This window comes from Chiloscyllium punctatum, chromosome 33 (assembly GCF_047496795.1).
Source record: "Chiloscyllium punctatum isolate Juve2018m chromosome 33, sChiPun1.3, whole genome shotgun sequence".
NCBI lineage: Eukaryota > Metazoa > Chordata > Chondrichthyes > Orectolobiformes > Hemiscylliidae > Chiloscyllium > Chiloscyllium punctatum.
Window position 1 is genome coordinate 7269632 of NC_092771.1, and position 12037 is coordinate 7281668.

The 12037-nt window shown below is 42.6% G+C and overlaps 1 protein-coding gene across 6 annotated transcripts in view; it reads left to right on the forward strand.

Annotated features, from left to right (window-relative positions):
• Positions 1-12037, forward strand: part of myo9aa (myosin IXAa) — a 365642-nt gene that overhangs the window by 320219 nt on the left and 33386 nt on the right. For all 6 annotated transcript variants that reach the window (XM_072552871.1, XM_072552873.1, XM_072552876.1 and 3 more), the window contains 5 exons: positions 4730-4959; positions 5473-5589; positions 5978-6166; positions 9041-9088; positions 11513-11624. In XM_072552871.1, the coding sequence (XP_072408972.1) occupies positions 4730-4959; positions 5473-5589; positions 5978-6166; positions 9041-9088; positions 11513-11624 (696 nt within the window). The remainder of the gene's footprint in view (positions 1-4729; positions 4960-5472; positions 5590-5977; positions 6167-9040; positions 9089-11512; positions 11625-12037) is intronic.

The following is a 12037-nucleotide window of genomic DNA, read 5'->3' on the forward strand; positions in this document are numbered from 1 at the left end:
CTTGGGTCTGTTCTCATTGGAAAGAAGAAGGCTCAGAGGGGAGTTGATAGAGACATACAAGATGATCAGAGGATTAGATACGGTAGACAGTGAAAGTTTTTTTCCTCGGATGATGACGTCAGCTTGTACGAGGGGACATAAACATATTACCCCCTCAATTTGTAGTTAAGTCAGATGTCAGAGGCAGGTTCTTTACTCAGAGAGTGATAAGGGCATGGAATGCCTTGCCTGTCAATGTAGTTAACAGCCACATTAGGGAGATTAAAACAATCCTTGTATAAGCACATGGATGATGATATGATAGTGTAGGGGGAAGAGCTGAGAATAGTTCACAGGTCGGCACAATATTGAGAGCCAAAGGGCCTGTTCTGCACTGTATTGGTCTATGTTCTGTGACCTGATCAGTTGTACCCTAGAACTCTGTGGTAAGCTAGGGAAGTGATTGCTGCACCCCTTGCTGAGATATTTGTATTATTGATAGTCACAGGTGAGGTGCCGGAAGACTGGAGATTGGCTAATGTGGTCCCACTATTTAAGAAAGGTGGTCAGGACAAACCAGGGAGCTATAGACCAATGAGCTTGATGATGGTGAAGGGCAATTTGTTGGTGGGAATCTTGAGGGACAGAATTTACATGTATTTGGAAAGGCAAGGATTGATTAGGGATAGTCAACATGTCTTCATGCATAGGAAATCATGTCTCACTAACTTGATTGAGTTTTTTGAAGAAGTAACGAAGAGGCTTGATGAGGGCAGAGTGGTGGATGTAATTTATGTGGACTTCAATAAGGCATTCTTCAAGGTTCCCCATGGAGACTGGTTAGCAAGGTTCGATCTCATGGAGTACAGGGAGAACTAGCCATTTGTATACAGAACTGGCTCAAAGGTAGAAGACAGAGGGTGGTGGCGGAGGGTTGTTTTTCAGACCGGAGGCTTGTGACCAGTGGAGTGCCACAAGGATTGGTGCTGGGTTCACTACTTTTCGCCATTTATATAAATGATTTGGATGTGAACATATGAGCTATAGTTAGTACGTTTACAAATGACACCAAAATTAGAGGTGTAGTGGACAGTGAAGAAGGTTACCTCAGAGTACAATGGTACCTTGATCAGATGGGCCAATGGGCTGAGGAATGGCAGATGGAGTTTAATTTAGGTAAATGCGAGGTGTTATACAGAACTTATACACTTAATAGAAAGGCGAAAGTGAGGACTGCAGATGCTGGAGATCAGAGTCAAGGGTTTGGTGCTGGAAAAGCACAGCAAGTCAGGCAGCATCTGAGGAGCAGGAGAATCAATGTTTCGGGCAAAGGCCCTTCATCAGGAATGAGGCTGGGAGCCTCCAGGGTGGAGAGATAAATGGGAGGGGCTAGGGGAAAGGTAGCTGAGAGTGCACTGGGTGGATGGAGGTGTGGGAGGTGATGGTGGAGTGGGTGGATGGGTGGGGTGCATTGTGAGGGCAGTGCTGCTTTGGAAGGTTGGGGGTGGGGTGGGGGAGCTGGTGGGGTCCATGGTGCCATTGGGTTGGGGGGATCCAGAGGGTGAGGGGTTAGGGCTCAGGGCCTTCCTGTCCTTGCCGTAGTGGGAGGGGGAGTTGGGGTGTTTAGCCACTGAGCGGTGAGGTTAGTTATTGTGGGTGTCCCGGAAATGTTCTCTAAAGCACTTTGCAAGTAGGCATCCTGTCGCCCCAATGTTGAGGAGGCCGCATCGGGAGCAACGGATAGAGTAAATGACCCGTGGCCGAGTTCTTCGGCTCTCCGTCCCACTGTGCCAGGGGCATAGGGGCATGCAGGTCCTGGGCTGTCTCCATCACCGCTCCCTGGCTGCCTAGCGCCTGGGGCAGGGGTGGCGCCTCGTCTTCCGCCTTGGGGCACTCCAGCCCTGCAGCGTTGGTGTGGGTTTCGCTGGTTTCCTCATCTCCCCTCCCCCCCCCCCCCCCCCCCCCCCCCCCCCCGCTCCACCTTGTCCCAGTTCCGACTTGGCACCATCCTCACCTGGGTAAAAACAATGACTGCAGATGCTGAAAACCAAATACTGGTTTAGTGGTGCTGGAAGAGCACAGCAGTTCAGGCAGCATCCAACGAGCTGCGAAATCGACGTTTCGGGCAAAAGCCCTTCCGTCTTCCTTCACCCTCCTGTCTGACCTGTCACCGTTGCCCCCAACTCCATCTGACTATCGCACTCTCAGCACACTTAATGGTAAATTCCTAGGGAATGTTGCTGAACAAAGAGACCTTGGAGTGCAGGTCATAGCTCCTTGAAAGTAGACTCACAGGTAGATAGGATAGTGAAGAAGGCGTCCAGTATGCTTTCCTTTATTGGTCAGAGTATTGAGTATAGGAGTTGGGAGGTCATTTTGCGGCTGTATGGGATATTGGTTAGGCCACTGTTGGAATGTTGCGTACAATTCTGATCTCCTTCCTGTCAGAAGGATGTTGTGAAACCTGAAAGGGTTTAGAAAAGATTTACAAGGATGTTGCCAGGGTTGGAGGATTTGAGCTATAGGGAGAGGTTGAATAGGCTGGGGCTGTTTTCCCTGGAGCATCCGAGGTTGAGGGGTGACCTTTATAAAAGTTTATAAAATCATAAGGGGCATGGATAGGATAAATAGACAAGGTTTTTTCCCTGGGGTGGGTGAGTCCAGAACTAGAGGGCATAGGTTTAGGGTGAGAGGTGAAAGATATAAAAGGGACCCAAGGGACAATTTTTTTCAAGCAGAGTGTCATGCGTGTATGGAATGAGCTGCCAGAGGATATGATGGTGGCTGGTACAATTGCAACATTTAAAAAGCATCTGGATGGGTATATGAGCTGGGTGCTGGCAAGTGGGGCTAGATTGGGTTGGGCTATCTTGTCGGCATGGACAGGTTGGACCGAAGGTTCTGTTTCCGTGCTGTACATCTCTATGACTTGTACTCTCAAACTTGTTGCTTCCCTAGCCAAGCTATTCCAGTATAGCTATGACACTGGCATCTACACAACAATTAGAAAATTGCCCAAATACATCCTGCACATAAAAAGCAGGACACATCCAACCTGACCAATTACCATCCCATCGTTCTTCTCTTGAATATCAGTGAAGTAATGAAAGGTGCCATCAATAGTGCTTTCAAGCAGCACCTACTCAGCAATAACCTGCATAGTGACACCCAGTTTGGGTTCTGCTAGGGCCACCCAGCTATTGACCTCATTACAGCCTTGGTTCAAACATGGACAAAAGAGTTGAATTCCAGAGGGGAGGTGAGAGTGACATCAAGGCTGCCTTTGACTGAGTGTGGTATCAAGAAGCCCTAGCAAAACCGGAATCAATGGGTATATGGAGCAAACTCTCGTGTGGTTGGCATTATACTTGATGCAAAGGAGCATATTGTGCTGTTGGAGGCCAGTCATCTTGGCTCCAGAACATCTCTGCAGGAGTTCTCAATGTAGTGAGCTCGGCCCAATTGTCTTCAACTGCTTCATCAATGATCTTCCCTACATCATAATATCAAATGTGGGGATGTTCACCAATGATTGCACAGTGTTCACCATTCATGACTCCTCAGATACTGATGCAGTCCATGTTCAAGTGCATCAAATCGGGACAATATCCAGGCTTGGCCTGACAAGCAGTAAGTAACTTTTTCACCACACAAAAGCCAAGCTATGACAATCACCAATAAAAGACCATCGACATTCAGCCATATATCCAAGATGCATTACAGAAATTCATCATCGATCCTGAGACAACACCTTCCAAACCCATGACCATTTCCATCTGGAAGGACAAGGGCAGCCAGTACATGGGAATGCCATCATCTGCAAGTTCCCCTCCACACCACTCACCATTCTGACTTGGAAACATATCTTCAGTGTCACTTGGTCAAAAATCCTGGAATTCCCTCCTTAATGGCATTGTGAGTCAACCCACAGCAGATGGACTGCCATGAATCAAGAAGGCAGCTCACCACCACTTTCTCAAGGGCAGCTAGGCAAGGGCAGTAATAATGTGGTTAATTTGAAAATACATGAATGCTGGAAATAAGAGCCAAAAGTAAAAATTGCAACCTACAATGAATGTGAACAGCATATAAATCAGATTTCAAGCTTGACCAGATATGTACTGGATTAGTCAAATGCAATTTCACTCTCTGTCTACTTTATGTCAGAGCACGCGGGTTCTGTCTTGAAATACGCCAGAGGATTGGTGAACCTAGAAATGAATGAATTAGGAAATTTCAGAATGCAGCCAGGTACTTAGATCAATGAGTTAAGGTTATTAATGGAATGTCCAGAAATACACTTTTCACCTGAGAATTTGTGTTCTTAGAGATTTTGCGTTGAACTGAAGATTAGCACAAGGGTTGGGCAATTTAAATGATTTTGTATTTTAAAGCTTATCGCTTTGTGAATTTAACTGATCTGCTTGAGCAATATGTATAGTAAGCAGTGAATTTGAAATGGAGCTTAGGATATATGCATGTATGTGTAATCTGATTTAATTAATATACCTGATTGATCTGAAATGCCAATCAACACAGGATTCCAATTTAGAAAATGAGCACATTATGCTCAGAATTTCAGGCACAGAGCTTTTTCCCAAAACCGAGAGTGACCTCAGGATTTTAGATTTCCATAAATGCTGCATTTCACTGTCTTGAAGAGTTGTTTGATGTGCAGATGATAACTGATTCTGTTATATCTGTGCAGCGATTTGTTTGATGTTGATCTTGATTTTCTCATCTCCCTCAGGTCAGGAACTCATATCTCATAATCTGACCCCACCCAGGAGTCCTGATTTAGGGCTAGAGCGAGGGAAAGAGTTTAAGGAGAATAAAGAGCCATCACCAAAAGTAAAGCGAAGGAGGAGTGTGAAAATTAGCAACGTGGGCTTGGAGCCCATACAGTGCCAGCACGATGAGTTACAGATTATTACCAGTGCCAATGATTTCAAGTGTATGAATGAATTCCTGCAGAAGAAGGTAAGTGTGAAACTCTACAATCAAGTCTAAGGTTCTCATAGACAAAGCAGCAAAACTGGTTCTCAAGGCAACTGGGTGGATGCAACAAGCTGAAAAATAACATCACAGATTCACATCTGCATAAAGTTTATGGAATGAGACGTTTCCCTATCTACATTGGAAGGCCTACTTTAAATGGGTTTTGGCAAAGACAGCCTATTTCTAACTGGACAGAGGCAGGCTTGGCAGAAATAGAAAAGGTTTGCAGTGCACCTTTTATTGTTTATAAGGAAGCTTGTTACTTGGGGAGAATGAAGAAATCTTTACTTAGCAATTAACCGGTATACGTATGTAAGAGTCATGAATGCCAGTGCTCGTGTGTGATTTTGAAAGGGTTCCATTAGTATCCCAAGTAACCTTATTATGCTCAAAATTTGCAAATTTTATTTTAACAAAGACTCTTCCTCTGTAAGTTAACGATGCCTTACATTCATACTTAAAGGAATATTTTATCTTTTTGCTTTACCTTTTCAGATCACTGACCTGGACACTGATGACTGCAAGAAGGATACATTTGTGGATGTTGTTTTTAAGAAATCCCTTAAAGAGTTCCGTTTAAATATATTCAACTCTTATTCAGCAGCTTTAGCGGTGAGTGTAGGTTCAGATCGATGAGGATTTTGACCATATATTGATGGAATGGAAGGTGAAACGAAGCATTCATTGTAAGCTGTAAATTACATAATGAGAACTTTTTACTGTTGCTTTTTGATGATCTAGACTGGATTTGTTTTTCTGATCCTGTAGAATTGCCTTCATTCCCATCTATAAATTTTTGTTTGAGGGAGTAGAAAATTGTCAAAGCTGCTGCTGAATTATCATCTATTTTCTAGGAGGGAGCAATTTATTCTTAACTTAGAATAAATCCAACATATTAAGTTGAAGTATCGCACCAAAGATTAAGTGGCAGGGAGGGATAGCATGACCCTAGCTATGATACTCTTATCATTTGTTCAGTGTAATGGTATTTCTGTCACAGATGGACAATGGGAAGAGCATTCGGTACAAAGATTTGTATGCGCTATTTGAGCAGATTCTGGAGAAGACGATGAGACAGGAGCAACGTGATTGGAATGAGTCTCCGGTCAAAGTATGGGTCAACACCTTTAAGGTGTTCCTAGATGAATTTATGATGGAATACAAAATTCTGGAGAATAACACTGGAAAGGTGAGATGTTTAAGGTATTTAGCTCAATTTGATTGAGACGTACATAGGTAAAAATCCAAGATTTGTAATGTAGGACCACAGATATTGAAATAATAACCACAAAAGTGAGGTAAGCCAAGAAGTAATTAGATGGCAAAAGTGAGGTAAGTCAAAAAGTAATTAGATGGCACCACGTATTAACTTTAAGAGACCATGAGGGTGAGCAAGGGGGGAGGGAGAGACACGAATATAGCAAGCTTTGACCATCTTGAAAAGCATGATTGTGAAGGACCTTTTTTTTTATTCACTTGTAGCGATGTGGGCATTGGTGGCTGGCCAGCATTTTCTTACCCATCCCTAGTTTTTCCACAGAATTCCTGCAGTGCAGAGCAGGCCATTTGGCCCATAGAGTCCACACCGTCCTTCAAAGAGCATCCCACCTGGACCACCCACAACTCCCTACCATGCACCTGTAACCCTGCATTTCCCATGGCTAATTCATCTAGCCCACATATCCCTGGACACTATGGAGCAATTAAGTGTGGCCAATCCACCTGCGCTGCACATCTTTGGACTGTGCGAGGAAACCAGAGCATCCGGAGGAAACCCAGGCAGACACTTGGCGAATGTGCAAACTCCACACAGACAGTCACCTGAGGTGGAATGGAACACAGGCCCATGGTGCTGTGAGGCAGCAGCGCTAACCACTGAGCCACCATACTGCCCCAAAAATATGGTGATGAGCTGCCTCCTTAAACTGTTGCAGTCCAATGCTGTACATTGATTCACAATGCTGTCAGGAAGGGAATTGCAGGATTTTGACCCAGTGTCAGTGAAAGAGCGGCAACATGTTTCCGAATCAGAACGGTGAGTAGCTTGGAGGGGAACTTGCAGGGGATGGTGTTCCCATATATCTGCTGTCTCTGCCCTTCTAAATGGAAGTGGTTATGGATTTGGAAGGTGTTGTCTAAGGATCTTTGGTGAATTTCTGCAGCACGTCTTGTAGTTACAGCTGCTGCTAAATGTTGATGGTGGAGGGAGTGATTGTTTGTAGATGTGCTGCAAGGCAAGTATTGCAACACACTCCTGGCTAGTGCCTTGTAGATGGTGGACAGGCTTTGGGGAGACAGGAGATGAGTTACTCGCTGCAGATTTCCTAGTTCTGATCTGCTATCTGTATATGTGAAGAGTCCAGTTGATTTTCTGGTCAATGCTAACCCCAAGGATGCTGATAGTGGGGAATTCAGTGATGGTAACACCATTGAATGTCAAGGGGCAGTGATGAGATTGTCTCTTACTGGAGATGGTCATTGCCTAGCATTTGTTTGGTGCAAATGTTACTTGCCACTTGTCAACTCAAGCTTGGATGTTGTCCAGATCTTGTTGCATTTGAACATGGATTGTTTCAGTATCTGAGGAGTTGCAAATGTTGTTGAAAATGCATGGGCCAAGGACACTACCCTGAGGAACTCTTGGAGCTGAGATAACTGACCTCCAACAGCTGCAACCATCTTCTTATATGTCAGGTTATGACTCTTAGCACTGGCACGTTTGCCCACTGATACCCATTGATTCCAATTTTGCCAGGCGTCCTTGATGCCTCACTCGGTTGAATGCAACTTTGATGTCGAGGGCATCACTCTCACCTCACTTGTGGAATTCGACCCTTTTGTCCATGTTTGACCCAAGGCTGCAATGAGATCAGGAGCTGAGTGGCCCTGATGGAACCCAAACTGGATGTTATGGAGCATATTATTGCTCAGCAGGTGTTGCTTGATAGCACTATTGATGACATCTTCCATCACTTTACTGTAGTTGAGAGTAAACTGGTTGGATTTGTCCTGCTTTTTGAGGGACAATTTTCTAGTTGTGTAGATGCTGGTGTTGTAGCTGTTTTGGAACAACTTGGCTAGGAGACCAACACGTTCTGGAGTATGAATCTTCAGTATTACTACTACCACAATCTTATCAGGCCCATAGCCTTTGCAGTGTCCAGTGCATTCAACTGTTTCTTGATGTCACATGGAGTGAATTGGGTGAAGACTGTTATCTGTGATGCTGGGGTTACTGGAGGAGGCCAAGATGAATCATTCACTTGCCAATTCTGGCTGAAGATTGCTGTGAATGCTTCACCCTTATCTTTTCCACTAATCTGGGCTCTTCTATCATTGAGGATGGTGAGATTTGTGGATCCTCGGTGAGCTGTTTAATTATCCAGCACCGTTCACAACTTGTGGCAAAAATGCAGAGCTTAGACGTGATCCATTGGTACATGGTAATCAGCAGGAGGTTTTCTTGGCCCTGTTAAACCTGAAGCCATTAGACTTCAATGTTAAGGACTCTGAGGATAGATGGGAATTCAAAAAGGCTCTGAAATCATAACTCGATTTCCCTTAACGGCCTAATTGGCATAGGCACCATTCTATACCATTTTAATCATGTGCTTGTGCTGAGTTAGACGAGATGAACTGTGACGATGTTCATGTGTGTTCTGGTGAAATCGTCCAGGAATTCTGCTGCTGCTTGCAATCCAGTGGCCCCTCCTATTGATAGTTTTTGAGGACAGGTTTGAACTCATTTGTCATTCTCGTCATGATTCTCTAGTCTGCCAACACTGTCTGGACTCTTGCACGTTGAATTCCTATTTGAAATGCTATTGGCATCTTTGAAAACAAACCTCGAGCTTAGCTATTCATGAGAGTAGTTTGTGGAAAAGCAAGAGTGATGGAAAGCCCGAGATTGATCAGATTTGTTAATTATATCAGTGAAGTAAGTGTCCAGTTTTACATTCTAGCTTGTGTGATTCCCTGACTGCCTGTTGCCTAGAAACATGGGTGTGGGTGTATGCATGTGCGGGCACATTCACTCACGTAAGAATCCGACTTTGTTTCACAGGCGCAAAAAGTTGAAAGAAAGAAGAGACGGAAGAAAGAAACTGACATTGTAAGTAATTAAGTATTGTCAGACTCCCAGTCACGTTCTTTGTCTGTTTCACCAAACTCTTTGTGTTCCATTAATCTGTTAATGCACTCCAGTTGCACCTATTTCCAACCTGAGATAACTGTTGTCCTCCGTATATTTATTCAGGCATCTGAAATTATTATTTGCAGGGATTTATTGTACTCTTTAGTAGAATTACCCTTCATACAGCACAACAGGAACTGCACTGTGTTTATGGGGCCTTTTTCTGTATTGTGCTACCTTATCAATTGACTTATTTCTTGAAAAGCAAAAGCAATAACTGCTCTAAGGAACTATAATGATAGCAAGTGGGGGACAAAATTCACTTTGTCTTTGTAGCATCAAAAACTTGAGTCTAGTTTGAACAATAATGGTATTTTTGAAATATCACATATTTCCAAGTAAATTCAGGACCTCTCTTACTCTCTATACTTTCTTTAAACCACCTTGTTCTTTAAACCAGCCCTGTTAAGAGGTATAAGCTATTTAAATACTTTTGAGTAATCAGATATGCTAATGGTAAAGCTTCAGGTTTCTAATATTCCTGCTTTGTAGTGATTCTAGCTAAACAAAACATTGTGTTTGATATTTACACCATTCCTGTCTTAAGTATATTGTCTCATTTCTAGACTGACATCTAGTGTTGACACCCAGTTTGTGACTGAATATATGTCGTGTAAAAAATCCTCATGGACTTGTCTCATAACACATTTACCTAGTAATCTTGGACCTGCTAAATCTGTGTATAATTGTTTATTTGCGAACAGTTCATTAAATGTGAAATACTGTTAAGACAGACTTGAGTGAATGCAAAATACCAGCAATAAATAGTGTTGCACAGAAATTACCGGACAGTGCAAATGAATTTAATTAAAATTTGTCTCCATTGTTGGTTTTCCATGTCCTATAGTGATTACTATCCAATCACACTCATGTCTTATGTTTGTCATGTGCATACGATCATATGTGAAGCTCTTTTGTTGGAGGTGGAAGGGAGAAAGAAGCTTAGTGAAATTAAAATCATTACAGAAGCAGTACCAAGCAAAGCAATGAGTTGTGGACTAACAAACCTGAATCCAGATGTCCGTTATAGGGTATAAGAAGAAGTCACTTGTGGGCAATTAAATGCATTTGTGGTAATTTTCCAAAAATTCCCAGATTCAGAAAAAGTTCCACCAGACTGCAGAGTAGCAAATATAACCCCTGTTCAAAAAGGGAGGAAAGATAACGGGGAATCAGAAGCCAGCTAGTTTCACCTCTTTTGTGGGGAAGGTGTCAGAATCATTCACTAAATGTCCAGCTATAAGCTAATTAAAGGTTCTAGACAATTAGGAAGATACAACGTGGTTTTGTAAAAAGGAAATCACGCTTAACCAATTTATTAGACTCTGAAGGAGTGGCCCATGTGCTGGGCATGCACTGAAGACATGCTGTTTTTGGATTCCAGAAGGCAGTTGTGGAAAATATGTGCTCATAGTGTAGTAGGTAATATATTAGCAGTGGTAGAAGATTGGCTGAAAATAGCCCTTGTCTCATTGGCACGTTGTCATAATAGAGTCCCGCTGGGGCCTCAGCCTTTTACAGTTTGCATCAATGACTTAAAGGAATTTAATGTAGAAGTAAGGATTTTTTGGTTCATTTTAAGGGTCAATTGTGAGAACCACATCTCAAGCACTGTTTTCGTCTCCTTGTTAAAGGAAGGAGCAAATGTATTGGAAGTGGTTCAGAGGATTGCTATCCGGAAGGAGCAGTTGTCTCCTGAGAATAGATTTGACAGGCTAGGCTGGTTTCCACTTGAATTTAGAAGAATGAGATGTAACTTGATTGAAGTGTATAAGATCCTGAATAATCATGACAAGGTTGGCATAGAAAGGATGCTTCCTCGTGGGTCATTCCAGACGGGGTGCACTGCATTTAAATTAGGGGTCACTTTGTTAGAACCAAGATGAGAACTTTTTTTCTCATAAATGGTTCTGTGACTTGTAATTCTGTCTCAGACATTATAGAAGCCAGGACATTGAATATTTTTAAGGCACAAGCAGATTGTGTTGCCATCAAGAATCTTATCAGAGGTTATCAAGGGTATATGGATATTTGGAAATCAAAACATGTGCAAGGATGTGCATATGATTGGCCGCCATATGCTCCTATTTCATATATTGAATTTGTGTATTTTTATTCTAATTTAATAGTGTGTTCAATTGATGTTGAACTATTAGAAATATGTTTATTTTAATGCTTAAGAGTGGCTATTGTAGTGAAGCATCCCACCATTTGAGTGCAGTAGAAGTACTGGAATTAATTTTCTTTTGAGGTGATGGGAATGATGCAATTTTTTGAACAGTATTTTATTGCTGTCCCTAAATATTAGAATGATTTTTATGAGCCAGATATATCTGATTACAGGTGGAGGAGTACAATGGTCATATTTTCAAATCTACACAGTACAGTATTCCCACCTACTGTGAATGCTGTTCCTCCCTTATCTGGATGATGGACAGAGCCTGCGTCTGCAAGTGTAAGTTCCTACAGATATTGCACCAAAATTGAAGAGCAGACAAAAACTTTCAAGAAATCTTTACTTTTTTAATAAATTCTGTTTCCTCATAGTATGCCTGTTACTTGTCATATTCCCTGGTCTGCCTTTTTCCTTGAAATGTATCTAAATGTCTGTAAGGGGCCATTTGTTCTGTCTACTTCCATAATCTATTATTGTAAGACATAGGAGCAAAGATGAGGTCATTTGGACCTGTTCCACCATTCAGTTAGATCATGGTTGATCTGATAACTCCCCAACTCCACTTTCCTGCCTTTTTGCCAAAGCCTTGTATTCTTTACTGATAATAGTGTCTGTCTTAGCCCTGAATATACTTAACAATGCAGCATCTACAACCTCTGCAGTAAAAAAAATTCCATGGATACACTTTGAGA